This window comes from Sapajus apella, unplaced genomic scaffold (genome assembly GCF_009761245.1).
Source record: "Sapajus apella isolate SASKATOON/1434 unplaced genomic scaffold, GSC_monkey_1.0 scaffold36, whole genome shotgun sequence".
Taxonomy (NCBI): Eukaryota; Metazoa; Chordata; class Mammalia; order Primates; family Cebidae; genus Sapajus; species Sapajus apella.
This window is the reverse complement of record NW_022436976.1, coordinates 8,504,625-8,521,917: the sequence shown is the minus strand read 5'-3', so window position 1 is coordinate 8,521,917 and position 17,293 is coordinate 8,504,625. Positions and strand designations below refer to the sequence as shown.

The 17,293-nt window shown below is 41.7% G+C and overlaps 2 protein-coding genes across 9 annotated transcripts in view; both read left to right on the top strand.

The window, feature by feature from the left end:
• The window catches only part of MIGA1 (mitoguardin 1), a 90,299-nt gene extending 84,460 nt beyond the window's left edge, over nucleotides 1–5,839 (top strand). Inside the window, exon 17 of the mRNA XM_032296539.1 lies at nucleotides 5,757–5,839. The gene's annotated coding sequence lies outside the window, so the exon portion shown is untranslated. The remainder of the gene's footprint in view (nucleotides 1–5,756) is intronic.
• A 404-nt stretch (nucleotides 5,840–6,243) lies between these two features.
• NEXN (nexilin F-actin binding protein) overlaps nucleotides 6,244–17,293 on the top strand; it is a 49,099-nt gene continuing 38,049 nt past the window's right edge. For 3 of the 8 annotated variants that reach the window (XM_032296532.1, XM_032296533.1, XM_032296531.1), the window contains exon 1: nucleotides 6,244–6,474. In XM_032296532.1, coding sequence (XP_032152423.1) covers nucleotides 6,272–6,474 — 203 coding nt within the window. In that variant the 5' untranslated portion in view covers nucleotides 6,244–6,271. Of the gene's footprint in view, nucleotides 6,475–14,657; nucleotides 14,736–17,293 lie in introns of those variants that run through there. The other 5 variants (XM_032296534.1, XM_032296530.1, XM_032296528.1 and 2 more) reach the window with 3 other exon arrangements.

Genomic DNA, 17,293 nt, shown 5'->3' with positions numbered 1-17,293 from the left:
GGTTCAGGCAATTCTCCTGCCTCAACCTCCTGAGTAGCTAGGATTACAGGCACGTGCCACCATGCCCAGCTAATTTTCTGTATTTTTAGTAGAGACGGGGTTTCACCATGTTGACCAGGATGGTCTCAATCTCTTGACCTCGTGATCCACCCGCCTCGGCCTCCCAAAGTGCTGGGATTACAGGCTTGAGCCACCGCGCCCGGCCGATGAATGTACTTTCTTTGGCCTATCTTTTGATATAGTATCAAGGCCTTTAGTTGGGAGTATGAATTCATTTGGTATTTCAAAGTATCTTTGTGACATAAACTAAACCCCTAAATCACCAGTCCCCAACCTTTTTGGCACCAGGGGACAATTTTGGGGAAGACAGTTTTTCCATGGATGGTGGGGGGAATGGGTGTAGGGGATAGTTTTCGGATGAAACTGAGCCACCACAGATGATCAGGCATTAGAGTCTTAGATTCTCATAAGGAGTGCGCAACCAGATTCCTCACATGAACAGTTCATAATAGGGTTTGCCCTCCTATGAGAATCTTTTTTATTTCTTGTTTTTGAGATGGAGTGGAGTGTAGTGGTGTGATCTTGGCTTACTGCAATCTCGGCTCACCGCAACCTCTGCCTCCTGGGTTTAAGCCATTCTCCTGCCTCAGCCTCATGGTAGCTGGGATTACAGGCATGCACCACCATACCTGGCTAATTTTGTATTTTTGGTAGAGACGGGGTTTCTCCGTGTTGGTCAGACTGGTCTCGAACTCCCGATCTCAAGTGATCCACTCAACTCAGCCTCCCGAAGTGCTGGGATTACAGGCGTGAGCCACCACATGAGGCTGCACTCCTGTGAGAATCTAATGCCATCGCTGATCTGACAAGAGGCAGAGCTCAGGTGTTAATGCTCACTGGCCTGCCTTCACCTCCTGCTGTGCGACCTGGGCTTCGACGACCCCTGCCCTAAATCATCATATGGAATTTGAAGTTTTCCTTATTTTTAAAGAAGGGAAAACGTACATGAAAAACATTGACTGTGGAATCTCCCTAGATTTGTATAATTTTGTACTCATTCTTCTACATTTGTTTTCTCCACACCTAGCTTGATGGTAATTTTTGTAAGCTATTTGCCTTTATCAAGTCTTTTCAAAGTATTCAACTCAGCTTTTATTAAAAACTATAACTTTATTTTTGCTTTTATAATTTCTTTTTTTTTTTTTTGAAACAGAGTCTCAGTCTGTCACCCAGGCTGGGATGCAATGGCATGATCTCAGCTCACTACAGTCTCAACCTCCCGGGTTCAAACAATTCTCCTGCCTCAGCCTCCCAAGTAGCTGGGATTACAGGTGTGTGCCACCATGCTCAACTATTTTTTGCGTTTTTAGTAGAGACGGGTTTTTGCCATGATGGCCAGGCTGGTCTCGAACTCCTGACCTCAGGTGATACGCCCACCTTGGCCTCCCAAAGTGCTGGGATTATAGGTGTCAGCCACTGCGCCTGGCCTATAATTTCATTTGTAAAATGTTTACTTTGTATAATTTCAAAACCATGCAGTTGACATAGAATAAACCCAATCATTTGTAATAAGTATACAAGTAATGCTTATACAAATTGACAAATTTTGGATTTTTATAATCTCAAACTTAGCATGTCAAAACTGAGCTCCTTACCACCCCTGCCTAAACCTCCTCTTCCCACAGTCTTCCCTAACTGAGGAAATTACAACTCCATTCTTCCAGATCAAAGGCCAAATACCACATTTCCTCACAGTTCACATTCAGTTACCAAAATCCTACCAGTTCTACCTAAAAAGGCACCAAGGAAAAAAAAATCTGCTAGGCATTTCTCACTACCAGTACCTTCACAGTTACCACCGTTGCCCAAATCCCCATTCCTCATTCTGATTATTGTGGAAGACTCCTAATTTGATCTCCCTGCCTCTTCTCTTGCCTCATTTAGTGTATATGCAGCACATAAGCTAGAATAAACATGTCAGATTATGTCACTACTTTGTTCAAAACCTACCAAAGGCCACCCATGTTAGAGTAAAAGCCAAAATCTTTACAATGCTGTACAAAAAGAGGCTGGGCACAGTGGCTCATGCCTGTAATCCCTACTCTTTGGGAGGCAGAAGTGGGAGGATGCTTGAGCCCAGGAGTTTGAGACCAGCCTAGGCAACATAATAAGACCCTATTTCTATAAAAAGTAAAAAACTAGCCAGGTGTGTTGGTGCATGCCTGCATTCCCAGCTACTCGGAGAAGCTGAGGTAGGAGGATCGCTTGAGACCAGAAGTTAGAGGCTGCAGTAAGCTGTGATTGCGTCACTGCATTCCAGCCTGGGTCTCTTAAATAAAAAGGCCAGGCATGGTGGCTCATGCCTGTAGTCTCAACACTTTGGGAGGCTGAGGTTGGCAGATCACCTGATGTCAGGAGTTCAAGACCAACCTGGCCAATATGGTAAAACTCCATCTCCACTAAGAATGCAAACATTAGCTGGGCATGGTAGTGGGCACCTGTAGTCCCAGCTACTCAGTAGGCTGAGGCAGGAGAATTGCTTAAACCTGGGAGGCAGAGGTTGCAGTGAGCTGAGATCGTGCCACTGCACTCCAGCCTGGGCGACAGAGTGAGACTTCATCGCAAAAAAAAAAAAAAAAGGCCGGGCGCGGTGGCTCAAGCCTGTAATCCCAGCACTTTGGGAGGCCGAGGCGGGTGGATCACGAGGTCAAGAGATCGAGACCATCCTGGTCAATATGGTGAAACCCCGTCTCTACTAAAAATACAAAAAAAATTGGCTGGGCATGGTGGCGCGTGCCTGTAATCCCAGCTACCCAGGAGGCTGAGGCAGGAGAATTGCCTGAACCCAGGAGACGGAGGTTGCGGTGAGCCGAGATCGCGCCATTGCACTCCAGCCTGGGTAACAAGAGCGAAAACTCCGTCTCAAAAAAAAAAAAAAAAAGCCCTACACAGTCTGTCTCCTGCTCTTCACTGCACCTTCTATTACTTCACCGGTGCCTCTTACTCAGCTTCACCCACACAAGCCTCCTGGTTCTTCCTAGAGCATGTCAGATAAAATCCTTCTCTGGGCCTTTGTATCTATCCCTGGACCACTCTTCCTCCAAATATTTGCATCTTTGCATATTTACATAGCCTACTCCTCACTGTCCTCAAGCTTTTACTCATATAAGGCTTTCCTTAGCCACTCTCTTTAGTATTACAACAGCCACTCAGCCTGCCCCAGCTTTCTCTACTTTCCTGCTCTGGTTTTATCCGTATTGCCATATTCCATGTCACTAGATACTACATAGTTCATTTATTTGCTTATTGTCTGCCTTCTTTCACTAGAATGTATATTCCATAATGGCAGGGATTTTTGTTTTGTCACTGCTGTGATCTCAGCATGTAGAACTGAGTAGATGTTAAATGAATGAATGATGTATTGGTGGGAAAATAAGCAGGTCTTGCATGCTGTGAGTAGCTATCAGTGTTCTACAGAGAGAATGGAGAGCTTTGTTTGGTGGATATAAAAAATAAATTAGAGGCCGGGCGTGGTGGCTCACGCCTGTAATCCCAGCACTTTGGGAGGCCGAGGTGGGTGGATCACGAGGTCAAGAGATCGAGACCATCCTGGTCAACATGGTGAAACCCCGTCTCTACTAAAAAAATACAAAAATTCAGCTGGGCATGGTGGCGTGTGCTTGTAATCCCAGCTACTCAGGAGGCTGAGGCAGGAGAATTGCCTGAAAACAGGAGGCGGAGGTTGCGGTGAGCCGAGATTGCGCCATTGCACTCCAGCCTGGGTGACAAGAGCGAAACTCTGTCTCAAGAAAAAATAAATAAATAAATATATATAAATAAATTAGAAAGCGTCTACCCATTTATTTATGTATTATTATTTTTTCCTGGGATTATAGGTGTGAGCCACCGTGCCCGGTCAACTCACTTCTTTAAATCACAGAAATAAATATGTAATTATAAATTGATATGTACAGGAGCCGGGCATGGTGGCTCACAATTATAATCCCAGCACTTTACAAGGCCAAGGTGGAGCGTCACTTGAAGTCAAGAGTTCGAGACCAGCCTGACCAACATGGTGAAACCTCATCTCTACTAAAAATACAAAAATTAGCCAGGTGTGCTGGTGCATGCCTGTAATCCCAGCTACTCGGGAAACTGAGGCAGAAGAATCGCTCGAACCTGGGAGGCGAAGGCTGCAGTGAAGTGAGATCACAGCACTGCACTCCAGCCTGGGTGACAGAGCGAGACTCCGTCTCCAAATAAATAAATAAATATTTACAGGGAGGAGAAAGGTGGGATGAAAGGTGAGGTGCAAGGTAGGGAGAAAGGTGGGGTGCAAGGGAGCCTTCTCTGAGGAAGCAGCATTTCAGAAGAGATCTAGAGGATATGTTGAAATTAGGTGAAGGGGAAAGTGGGAGAAAGGATTTCATGCAGGGAACAGCTCATGTAAAGGCCCTGCAGTCAGAATGCCCATAGAAAGTTTCATGAACTGAGGAAGGCCAAGGTGATGGCATCAAAGAGAACACGGGCACAAGCAAGACTACCAAGACCACTTATCAGTATCTGTATTTTGGTACATTTAAATAATTTGAATTACCAGTTTTGAGCTTTTCTATAATTGAGGAATGAATGGCTTACCTCCTTAAAAGAGTTTCCATCCTGAGTAAACAGTGTGGGGATGGGACTAGGGAACAGAGTTATATTTAAGAGCAGAAGCCTTTTATGTTTTTTCTTTTATTTATTTATTTATTTACTTACTTACTTACTTTGAGATGAAGTCTCGCTCTGTAGCCCAGGCTGGAGTGCAGTGGCTAGATCTCAACTCACTGCAACCTCTGCCTCCCTGGTCTCTTTTCAAGCAATTCTCCTGCCTAAGCCTCCCGAGTAGCTGGGATTGCAGGCACCCACCACCACAGCCGGCTAATTGTTTCTATTTTAAATAGAGACAGGGTTTCATCACGTTGGCCAGGCTGGTTGCAAACTTTTGACCTGAGGTGATCTACCCGCCTCTGCCTCCCAAAGTGCTGGGATTTCAGGCGTCAGCCACTGCGCCTAAGTCTCACTCTGTCACTCAGACTAGAGTGCAGTGGTGCGATCTCCGTTCACTGCAACATCTGCCTCCTAGGTTCAAGCGATTCTCCTGACTCAGCCTCCCGAGTAACTGAGATTACAGGCGCGTGCCACCACAGCCAGCTAATTTTTTGTATTTTTAGTAGAGACTGGCTCTCACCATGTTGGCCAGGCTGGTGTTGAACTCCTGACCTCACATGATCCACCTGTCTCGGCCTCCCAAAGTGCTGGGATTACAGCCATAAGCCACCGTGCCCGGCCCAGAAGACCTTTTCAACATCCCTTAAATATAACCTGAGCACTGCTCTGTGCTCAGGGCCTGAAGTTGGATGGGGTTACCTTTATCCCTTGTTTATCTGGGTGTCATTTAGATATTTTTTTCAAGTGCAGTGAAGAATTAAAGATCTCCTCCACCAAAAATGCTCCCTCTGAGTGTGCATTTTGGGTTTTAATATGTTGTCTGATGGGTTTGACAGGCTGGCGGTCCAAGTTGAAAAAGATCTGTGGGTGCCTAATATTCAAAGATGCCCTTATGAAACTTTAGGAAGACCAGACATGGCTTGCCTCAATTAAGAAAAATGTGGAATATAAATATATTTGTACTTATACAAATATATTCCTTTTTTCTCCTCTGCCTTCTTCCTTCTCTTTCTTTTCTTTTCTTTCTTTTTCAACTCTCCGTTTAGAGTTAAAGACTGGAGCTAAGAAAAGGAGAGCAATAGATAGATGAAGTGTTCCCGGATTGCTGCCCCACGCTCTTGGTAATAAAGGAAAACTTGGTCAAAAGTCAATGCTTCTGGTAGTAAAAGATAATGTAGTGGCTTGGCTTCTTGACTGGAAACTAGGACGGGTAGAGAATTTGAGAGAAGTGGGCCCCAGAGCAAATGGGTTGCGGGTAGGGGGAGCCAGCTCCAGCCGGGTAATGAAGCCCATTTCAGCGTCATTCCTTTCCCACGGCGGGGCAGCCTTCCTTCCCCGGGCCTGGCTGGAGGTGGAGGCGGGCCCAAGGTTAGGGGGTCAGCTTGCGCACCTGGGGCCGGGAGACAGTTACATTTTGGCGGAAAGTTGGCAGCCACGGTCCCCCTCCCCTGCTTTTCTCCACGACTCTCCACCCCGCTCCGGGTGATACAACGGAGGTGGGGGTTGGGGGAACTGGCCTTGTGTTTTGGAACAGCTGCAGCCGGCGCTGGGCCCGCCTGGAATGCGGGAGCAGGCTGCGCACCAGGACTTTTATGGAAACTTGCTGCTGGAGACGGCGGCGGCGGCGGCGGCCAGAGGACTCCCAGCGGCTGGAGCAGAAGAGTTAGCGGCCAGAGCTCCCAGACCCCTACCCACAGCCAGGCAGGACGCGCACTGTCTCTCCGCGCGCAAGGAGGACCTTCGCCAGTCACTGGCTCCTGGAGGGTGAGAAGAGTTGGGGGAACGTGGGCTGGGGGGAGTGGAAGACGGAGGTGTCGGGTCCCCCGGCTGGGGCGAGGGCGGGGGTGGGAGCGGCGGCTGCCGAGAGGCGCTCGGGGTCCACGGCTTCTGGCAGTGCTCCGCTGCGGTCCAGGACGCGCTGGGCGCTATCCAGCTGTGGCTCCGCGCTGGCCCAGTCCGGAGCAAACCGGCCCTCGGAGCCGCGTCTTGCGGGCTCGGCGGGGTGCGGACCAGGGGCTGCCGCCGTGTCTGAAAGCGTCAGCCGGCCTCCGGCTTCTGGTTGCGAAGCCCTTGCCCTGCTCCCTGTGCCCTGACAGCTGAGTTTCGGGTGCGTTCCCCACTGCAGGGAGGGAACCCTCCGTGCCCTCTGTGAGCGGAGTGGGTGCCAGTCCCTCGACTGAACCCTTGGGGTCCTAACGGGGGAAGTTCAGTGCCGTCCCCCCCACGTGCCCCCGCCGCGATCTCTGTCTCTGCAGCAGAGCCAGTTAAGAAATCCTTTCTGTTGATCACCAGTGGTCAGTTAAAAAAAAAAAAAAGAATCCTTTCTGATCGGTCCATATGGAAGATGGGGAGAAATATGATTTAACAGCCTTCTCCCCCCCACCCCCTCATATCCCCGCACTCCTGTCTCCAGACGGCTTTTTTCGTGATTCTGCCCGAGGTGGGATGCTGGGGGTTGAGCAACTAGAGCTGGAAGTGTACGTAGTTTACGTGAGTGAAGACTGTAGTCACCTCTTGAAAACTCCCCTAGACCATTCCAACTATTGTAAACTGTAAAACGTTCTACAAATGTATTAGCATTGACATTTATATAGAAAATGACAAAGTTGAGAGGTTATAGTTGGTTACTGCAATGACTTAGAGGTATTCATTTTATAGTTATTAAAGGCCACAACGTGAACAAAGTTGGCAGAGAGATAACAAGGTAAAAATAGCATAAAGATATGTCCTAACAAAATGTCCTTGGTAAAGAGACGGGTAGAGAAAAGAAGCCTTAATAAAGAAATTAGTTCCCTGACCAAAGAAACGGGAACATCATTTATCGTTAAATTTTGTTAATGAAATCGTGTAGCAGCGGTCCATTGGCCTGCGAGTCACAACATAACTATGTCTTAGGTAATGTGATTAAATAAACTTAAATATTTATACCATCTTAGTCACACGTTATTGAGTGGACCACAAAATTTCCCCAGCTAATATTATCCTTTTACAGATAAAATTACTGCAGTAAGAAAACTTTGTCTCGAATTCTTTTGGGTTTGGGGTAATGTTAAGAAAAAATGCATAATTAATCAAATGAGAAAAAGGTTTTTTCTGGGAGGTATAATTTGTGTAAGTAAGCTTTGATTAAATGTAGCTATTTAATTTTTTTCTTCCTTACCACTATTAGCACCGTATTTTTGCAGATATTTTATATTTTGACTAATGCTTCTGGGGAGCAATTTAAAGAAAAATGCATGCAATTATGTAGTTTATTTGCAACAATTCCCTTAAAAAGTTCTAAGCTAAAACCACAACAAAATTCTTTTAAATCCAGTTTTCCTCATTATAGTTACAGTGTAATCCAGTTCTAATAGAAGATTCACACTTTAAAATCCATTTTGAATTGAAATGTAATGAATAGCAATTTTTCCTGCTCACCTTAAAATGGAATTTGTGCTATTTTTGAAAATTTGACATGTAAGACTGATCATTGTCAAAATGTATGTCATCTTGAGATGACTATATTTAGCATCAACAAAGGAATGCATTATCTAGGTTTTTGAACAGTATTTTTCCCCTGAAACTTCACTTGAAGTATTTAGGTTAGGGTTTCATTTTTGAGCAGAATGAAAACTAAATATGCATATTTGGATGAGATTAATCAGGGATTTAGATTGCTTAGAATCTGAGCAGCCTATAATGATATACTTCATTTATTTAAAAAAAAAAAAAACCTGTTATCTTTGAAATACCCTAAAAGACAAAAAAGACAGACAAAAGGAGATTATTTAAATATGAGAGTTGTTGGCCGGGCGCGGTGGCTCACGCCTATAATCCCAGCACTTTGGGAGGCCGAAGCGGGTGGATCACGAGGACAAGAGATCGAGACCATCCTGGTCAACATGGTGAAACCCTGTCTCTACTAAAACTACAAAAAATTAGCTGGGCATGGTGGCGCGTGCCTGTAATCCCAGTTACTCAGGAGGCTGAGGCAGGAGAATTGCCTGAACCCAGGAGGCGGAGGTTGCGGTGAGCCGAGATCGCGCCATTGCACTCCAACCTGGGTAACAAGAGAGAAACTCTGTCTCAAAAAAATAAATAAATAAATAAATATGAGAGTTGTACACACCTATACGAAAGAAAATGATGCAGTGAGTGTGTAAAAGTATGTAACAGATAGGTAAAAGTCTAAACGTTTTTATAGAAGAGGACTTTTAGTATATTTTATGGTTATTTAGGCCACACACACAGAACATATTGGTAGTTTATAAATTGGAGAGAAAATGATTTATAACATTCTTAACAATTTCACATATTTCTGTTCTTGTTTAATTAACTGTGGTCCATATCACCTGTATAGTTTCTTTCATGTTCTCTTTCTGGGTTGATAATTCCATAGTTATATATTACGTACACTTGAAATGGCTACATTTTCTTTTTCTGTTTAAATATTCAGTGTGTAGTTTGGCTTATAGTAGTTTACTTTCTATACTCTAGGGTGGATGAATTTGCACCCAGAAATCCACCTTAAATTTCAGTGTAATTTGTATTATAATGTTAATATACCATATTATATTTATGGTTAAAAATTATGGAAAATGGAGAAAGGGGCTCTTATAATCCGACACCCTTACTGTTAGAATTTCGATGTATTTTCTTTTATTCTTTTTCCCATGCATAGAACTCTTTCTTTTCGCATTGACATATCTCAATAAAACAACACGTGGAAAGCATCTCATGCAGTGTCTGCCACCCAGTAAGTGTTCAACAGTTGATTCGTTTTCTTCCTCCTTTATTTCCTTCTTGACATCTCTTCCTTTTTACTCTCAGATTAGAAGACAAGCATATTGGGGCTCCTATGTGAGGTTTCGAGGTTGGTGAAATTCACTTCTCACCTTCCATCCTGTGCTTATTCCCTGTCTTTTATTCCCCTTTGACACTGCTTCACGCTTTCTGGCCAAAATAGGCCTCCCCTTTGACCCTTTCCATTTTCTCAGTGTTGTCTATTCATTTAGACTAAGGTCAGAAATTGACAATCAAAAAGACACCTTTTACTTCCGGATCACTAAGTGTGAAAATAAATGAAAAAAAAAAAAAAAAAAAAAAAAGAATTAAAAAATAAAAACCAGAAAGAGACTTTTGGGGCTGGGCCTGGGGGCTCATGCCTGTAATCCCTGCACTTTGAGAGCTGAGGCGAGAGGATCCCTTGAGTTCAAGACCAGCCCTGGCAACATAGTGAGAATCCCCATCTCTACAAAAAAGTTAAAAATTAGCCAGATGTGGTGGTGCATGCCTGTAGTCCCAGCGACCTGGGAGGCTGAGGTGGCAGGATCGCATGAGCTCAGGAGGCTGAGGCTGTAGTACACCGTGCTCATACCACTGCCTCCAACCTAAGTGACAGAGTGAGGCTCTGTGTCAAAAAAAAAAAAAAAAAAAAAGACACTTCTAGCCACAAATACATTTAAAAATTGGTACATTTTACATTAAAATAGGGATTTGCATCCTTTCTTGAAAAATTGGAAAATCTGGGCAAAATGTGGCTTCACTTTTTTAAAGAAATTATTTTTATTTCAATAGCTTTAGGGGTACCCAAGTGGTTTTTGGTTACGTGGATGAGTTGTAAAACGGTGAAGTCTGTCTGGGCATGTAGTATACTTGTCATCCAAATAGTGTACATTGTACCCAAAGGTTCACATTTTTGCATAGGAACAATATACTGGAACTAAATAGTGGCTGCCCCACAGGCAGACAGGTCACATGCTCTGCATTTGACACAGCCTCTGAGATTCCCTATTGTTTTAAACAAGTCATACATACACTCATTTACATTGCCTGTCAATTATATTATATAACATTACCATACATTACATTTATATTACCTGACCCTGAACACTGGAGTATGCAGTCCCCGATCTAAATATTAGGGCAAGTATATCTGATGCATGATACCATGGAAAGTCTGCTACACTTAGCAATAGGAACTGGGACTTTAAACATTGTAGATATTGGTTAGCAAACCTCTAAAATAATGTGATCATGGGAGTGGGAGAAGAGGTTAGCATTCATTGACACTAATTGTTATTGTCGATTAGAGCTGGAAGGGACCGTATCGTATGTTGCTAACCAAAACAAATAAAATACTTTCACTGGTGGGATTTTAGAAAGCATAAGGGAGATAGTTCTGCTAAAGAAATATTTCCTAGGATTTCATAAATAAATTTTTTTTTGAGACAGTGTCTTGCTGTGTCGCCCAGGCTGGAGTGCAATGGCATGATCATGGCTCACTGCAGCTTCTACCTCCTGGGCTCAAGCGATCCATCCTCTTACCTCAGCCTCCTGAGTAGCTAGGAATACAGACATGTACCACCATGCCTGGCTAATTTTTAAAATTTTTTGTAGAGACAGAGCCTCACTGTGTTGCCCATCTTTGTCTCAAACTCATGTTTCAAGCATTCCTCTTGCCGCAGCCTCCCAAAGTGCTGGGTTTACAGGTGTGAGCCACCATGCCTGGCCTTCTTAAAAATTCTACTCCTTGTCCATTTAAGAAGTGTTTAGGAGAGTTTCTGTGACTCCTACAGCTGGCTATAAAGAGGAGTTTACTGTTTCTCTTCTGCCTCCCCATACCACTGACATGTTTGGAGCCAGAGGCCCAAACATGGTCTTCCCATTCCCAGCTGTGTCCTTCAATGAAGGACCATCTTCCACTTGCAGAGATGGTGAGGAGGCCCAGACTCCAGTGATGATTACTGCATCAATTTGCTTGGAAAGAGAACTCCTGAAGCCTCTGGTTTCCGGTTGTTCATGGTATTTAGTTTAGCATAAACCCACCCCATTTATTATTATTTTAGTTAGTGCATCTAGATCATCAGTCTTCCTTTTGTAGCTAGGAATCATGTGTCTTATTTGAAATGATTTTGGATCAGACAGTTTTCCTGTTATCTGTTTGTCATTCATTCACTCGCTCAAATATGAATAGACCTTGTACTGTGTCCCAGGTGTTGGGCAAAACACTAAAACCATAGAAAGGAATAGAGCAATTCTTACCTTTCAGGGGCTCATAGTTTGGTGCATGTACTTCAAAAGTATCACATACTGTCATATGAGGGCAAGGTGTTATATATACTTATTTTGCTCTTGTTGCCCAGGCTGGAGTGCAATGGTGCAATCTCGGCTCACTGCAACCTCTGCCTCCCAGGTTCAAGCGATTCTCCTGCCACAGCCTCCCGAGTAGCTGGGATTACAGGCGTGTGCCACCACGCCCACCTAATTTTTATATTTTAGTAGAGACAGGGTTTTGCCATGTTGGCCAGGCTGGTCTCCAACTCCTGACTGCAAGTGATCCAACCACCTCAGCCTCCCAAAGTGCTGGGATTACGGGCATGAGCCACTGTGCCCGGCATAAGATTCTTGGTTTTCAGTGAGGAAGTGTGTATTGGTAGACAAGAAATAGATCACTACTTCATATAGGAGAAACAGGATCTAATTTCATATTTTTGAATTATGATGAGGTTTATGACAGGTTTTATAGTATCATTTTTATTTTATTATTATTTTTTTTTTGGAGACAGGGTCTTGATCTTTCACCCAGGTTGGAGTAAAGTGGTGTGATCAGGGTTCACTGCAGTCTCTATGTCCCAGGTTCAAGCAATCCTCCCACCTCGGCCCCCTGAGTAGCTGGGACTACACATGTGTGCCACCATACTGGGCTATTTTTGTTTTTTGTAGAGATGGGGTTTCGCCATGTTGCCCAGGCCTCAGCCTTCTGAAGTGCTGCGATTACAGGCGTGAGCCACTGCATCCAGCCTGTAGTATAATTTTTAAAGTATACAGTTGCAACCTTCATTAATTAAATGTAATAAAGTTACGTTATACTTAAGTTTATGTTTCTTGTACAAGTGAAAAATGATGAAAATTAGGTCCATATTTTATGAAGCTCAAAACAATTTTGTTGCTTGTTCCAAAGACGGTAAGAATTAGGTTTTAACATTTTCTTGTAGTATATAGTTAAGTATTACATTTAAAATCTTCTTAAAAGTTGGCTGGGTACTGGGTACTGTGGTTTACTCCTGTAATCCACTTTGGGGCTCCAAGGCAGGCGGATCTCTTGAGGCCAGGAGTTCAAGACCAGCCTGGTCAACACGGCGAAATCCCATCTCTCCTAAAAACATACAAAAATTAGCCAGGTGTGGTGGCACAAGCCTGTTGTGCCAGCTACTTGGGAGACTGAGGCAGGAGAATTGGTTGAACCCAGGAGGCAGGGTTGCAGTGAGCAGAAATCATGCCACTGCTCTCCATCCTGGGTGACAGAGTGAGACTTTGTCTCAATAAAAAAATAAGTTGATGACCAGGCACAGTGGCTCAGAAACTGAGCTCATTTTTTGACTTAAACATTCCTTTTAATTTAATCTCCAGGTAATGGTAACCCTGTTCACCCATTTGCTCAAACTAGAAACCTTGGGTAAATTATTTTTTATTTATTTGTTTGTTTGTTTATTTCTTCTCCTCTGACTCTCACTTGGGTTCATTCTTGACAATATTCCTGTCTTCTTCTCTACCCTTCCAAATCAAATTGGCCAAAGCTCTTGCAATAGTGCCCCCACTACAGTGTAAGTTCCATCGAGACAGGGACTTTGACTTTTTCTTCACTTTCATCTCCCCAAGCTTAGTATAGTGCCTGGCACAAAGTAGAAGTGTAATAAATATTTGTTAAATAAATTATGAGTCACCATGTCCTGTCAATTCCACTTCTAAAATGTCTCTTCCAGCTTTTCATTCCTAATGCCAATGTCCTAATTCAGGTTCCTTTTCTGACTTAAACATGATAAGGATCTTCTCTTACTGAGATCATTGTACTTGTCCTCCTTCCACTGGTCTTTTTCCATTAAACTCCATTCTCTACATTGCTGTAAGAATTTATTTTTCTTTCCTTTCTAGAATACATCTTTGATTAAGGCATGCTCCTTTGCTGGCTCCCTATTGCTTATAGTATTTTTACATAGTATGTAAATTTTTTATTAATATGGTACACAGTATTCTTTCTAGTCTGTGCCCAGCCTATCTTTCTAGTTTTGCCATAGGTTGACTGGACGGTTTTTTGTTTTTTTTTAAGACGAGGTTTCACCATGTTGGTCAGGCTGGTCTTGAACTCCCGACCTCAGGTGATCTACCCACCTTGGCCTCCAAAGTGCTTGGATTACAGGTGTGAGCCACCACGCCCAGACAACTGGATGGTTTTATAGCTCCCCAAATTTGCAGTGGGTCATCAGGCATTGTTATTTTTGTTCATTTTGGTTCTTTTTCCTGGATGCCTTTACCATCTTTCCCACTTTGTGAAATTCTACTTATCTGTCAAAGTCTATAACTCAAATGCCATTATCTCCATGAAACCTTCTTTAACCCAACGTCTTCCTTAACCACACCATAGTATTTTCCATGTTTCTATAGCCTGGTTATAATACTGCTATTATAGCATTTACTACATCGTATAATAATTAGGACATCTATTTCTTTCACCAAAGCTATTTGATTCACAAGGGCTAGCTCTTATTTGTTTTGTATCCCATTGCCAGGCATACTTTTTGGCATACAGCAGATTCTCCTTCTCACAAAAATAATATATTGTAAATACAGACCTAATCTGTCAAATTTGAAAAAAAACTGCAGCTTTTTGGATAGATCATGTATAGGTTATAGTAATATTGCAATATCCCCTCTGAAACCTGTGACGGATACATAGCTGTCTTCATTTAACATGAATTAGAATGGCAATACTAAACCCTTCATCATCCCAGCTTATCTATTATGACCAAACTCTTAGAATCACCTGTTCAACCTTATCTTTTGATCACTGTTGTCTCTCTAATTTTATTCTTGATAACGATTCAATTGACTTGTCTGGGATTTTAGATATGTAGGAGGTGTAATGGACTGAATTGTTATGTTGCTGCTGCCCCTTTAAGGTGACCAAGGACATTGCATCTGCCTGCTAAAACAAGAAAAATCACTACCTACCATTAGATGAAGAAAGGCTGTTAAGATTCCAGATATAAAATCTTTTGGTTTTCGGGTCACTGAGTATAGGAATTAAGTTGTTAAACCCATCTCATTTAGCATTCTAAAATACAGTGGCATTCTAAAATACATTTCTAGAACTTGACATGACTCACTAGGATGTTTTTCCTGTAATTCAGCAAATCTCAAAATATGGCCTTAGAACCCCTGGGAGTCCTCAGTACCATTTAGGGGTCCATAAAGTTCTTCCTTTTCCAACTACATATTAGTATAAGGTAAAGTTTTATTTAGAGACTTCAATCAAAACACCACCACCATAGTTTGAATGCAGAAGCAGATAAGAGAATGTATTTTTCCTTTATTAAGCCAGATACTAGAGATTAGCAAAAATGTAAAACGATTTTCCTCTTCTTACTAATTATTTTTATGTTTATAAATAATGGTTTGTTATTGTTACTTTAAATGACTTAATATATAGTTGAATATTTTGTTTTAATTTCTAATATATTAAAGATCTATAGCATTAATCCATATAAACAAAACCTTTATTATAACCAAACTCTTAGAACCAAATGTTCAACCTTATCTTTTGGTCACTGTTTTCTCTTTAATCTTATTCTTCATAAGAATTCAGTGGACTTGCCTGGGATCTTAGAAGGTGCAATGGAGCTGAACTGTTGTGTTGTGGTGTGTTCTTGGCCACCTTAAATGTCCTTAAGATCCTCAATATTGGGCCCAGATTTTCGGTCCTGAGCACCAAAAGTTTGAGACCCACTTTTGTAATACATAGCCTTTCTTTTACTGGTGGCATTTTCTTTAACATCACAGAGCTTATTTTTATTTTATTTAGAGATGGTGTCTCACTATGTTGCCCAAACTAGATTCAAACTCCTGGGATCAAACGATCTTTCCACCTCAGTCCTCTATAGGAGTGCACCCAGCTAAAGCTAATTTTTATGTGTGTTTGCACACTTTCAGATGTTACCTAAATAAAGCCTTTTCTAATCTAAAAATATAAGCCTTATTATATTTTTTGATAATTATATTTTATCTCATCTAGATCATAAACTCCATGAGAACAGATATTTTATCCTATTCATTATTATTTATGTAGTAGCCTATACTGTACTTAGCACATTACAGAAAAATGTTCAATAAATGTTCCTTGAACAATATCAATTTTCACTAATTTATCTTTTCCTGTTTATTCTTAGTTCTATCATACTCATCACTCTAAATTTATAAACTATATGAAAACCACCTAGTTTATGGCATATAATAGGGATTCAATTGTTAGTTTTCTCCCTTCTTCTTTATTCAGTTTAGAGGTTCCTGAACTTTCCTTTAATGTATTGTAGTTTTTAAAAAAATCCTTAAATTTTATTTATACATGTAACTTTTCATTACTTTATTAATGAGTTCATCAAATGAGAGTTTACCAATTTTCTTAAGACATCTGTAAGATGTATTATGCTGAAATAGGTGTTGCACAAAATAAATGAAACAGACATTTTATTGTCTAATACAGTGGAAAAAGCTGATAATTGTTGAAGCTTGGTATGGGTGTATGGAGGTGAATTATATTAGTCTCTTCTGGTTTGTATGCCTGAATTTTTCCATAATAAAAAAGTAAACAAAAAAGATAGATTAGACCGATATGTCTGAGATGTTTACCAATATTAAAATTTTAAAGTTCATGCCAGATATACCTAGAAACCTAAGCACATTTAGAGGTCTCAGAGGCTGAAGGAGAAAAAACAATCATGTTTAGGGCAAAGAGGAGAAAAATCACCATTTCTATTATAATTAGTTTGGGAAAATACCTCCTTGGTAAAGAAATGACTTAAGAAAGGTCTTGGAGGTAGAAAAAGTCTACTAAATAGATTCGTCTAGGTGGAAGATTGAAAAAATGGGGAGAAGACAAAGGAAACTGGAGAGTTTGAGGGTCTGCAGAAGGCTTATAGAGCCCAGGTGAGAATTTTAGTTCTGATCCATGATGCACTACACAGTTAATATCCTCAGAGTTGGAGTGATATACACTAGAATTAAGGAGCACAGAGAGGTAGAGATTGCAGTAGTTGAATAGAGAACCTAAGAGGGCCTGGAGGAGGGCAGAAAGAATGGTGGGCTGTTGTCCTATCATAAAAAATTTAAAAAAAAAAAAAAAAAAAGAGAAATCAAAACAATCATGGCTAGAAGTTATTCTGGAACTTTCAAAACCTATTTTTACCCATAATGTGTACTTAAATTATTATTCTATTCTAATATAATATGTATCTGTTAAGAGTTTTGAAGAAACTACATTAAAGTAGCTGCCTTATAGCAATTGAAGCTAACTATGTCATCACACTTGGATTCCAGTTCCTATTGAACAGATTGAATAATTTGAAAATATTTATCAGGATTGTAAAAAAAAAGAAAACCAGTAAAGTGATACTTTGAATTTTATAGCTTCTCATTTTATAACTTTGTTGATAAAAAGTATAGTGATACAGGGCCAGGCACGGTGGCTCACGCCTATAATCCCAGCACTTTGGGAGTCTGAGGCGGGTGGATCACGAGGTCAAGAGATCGAGACCATCCTGGTCAA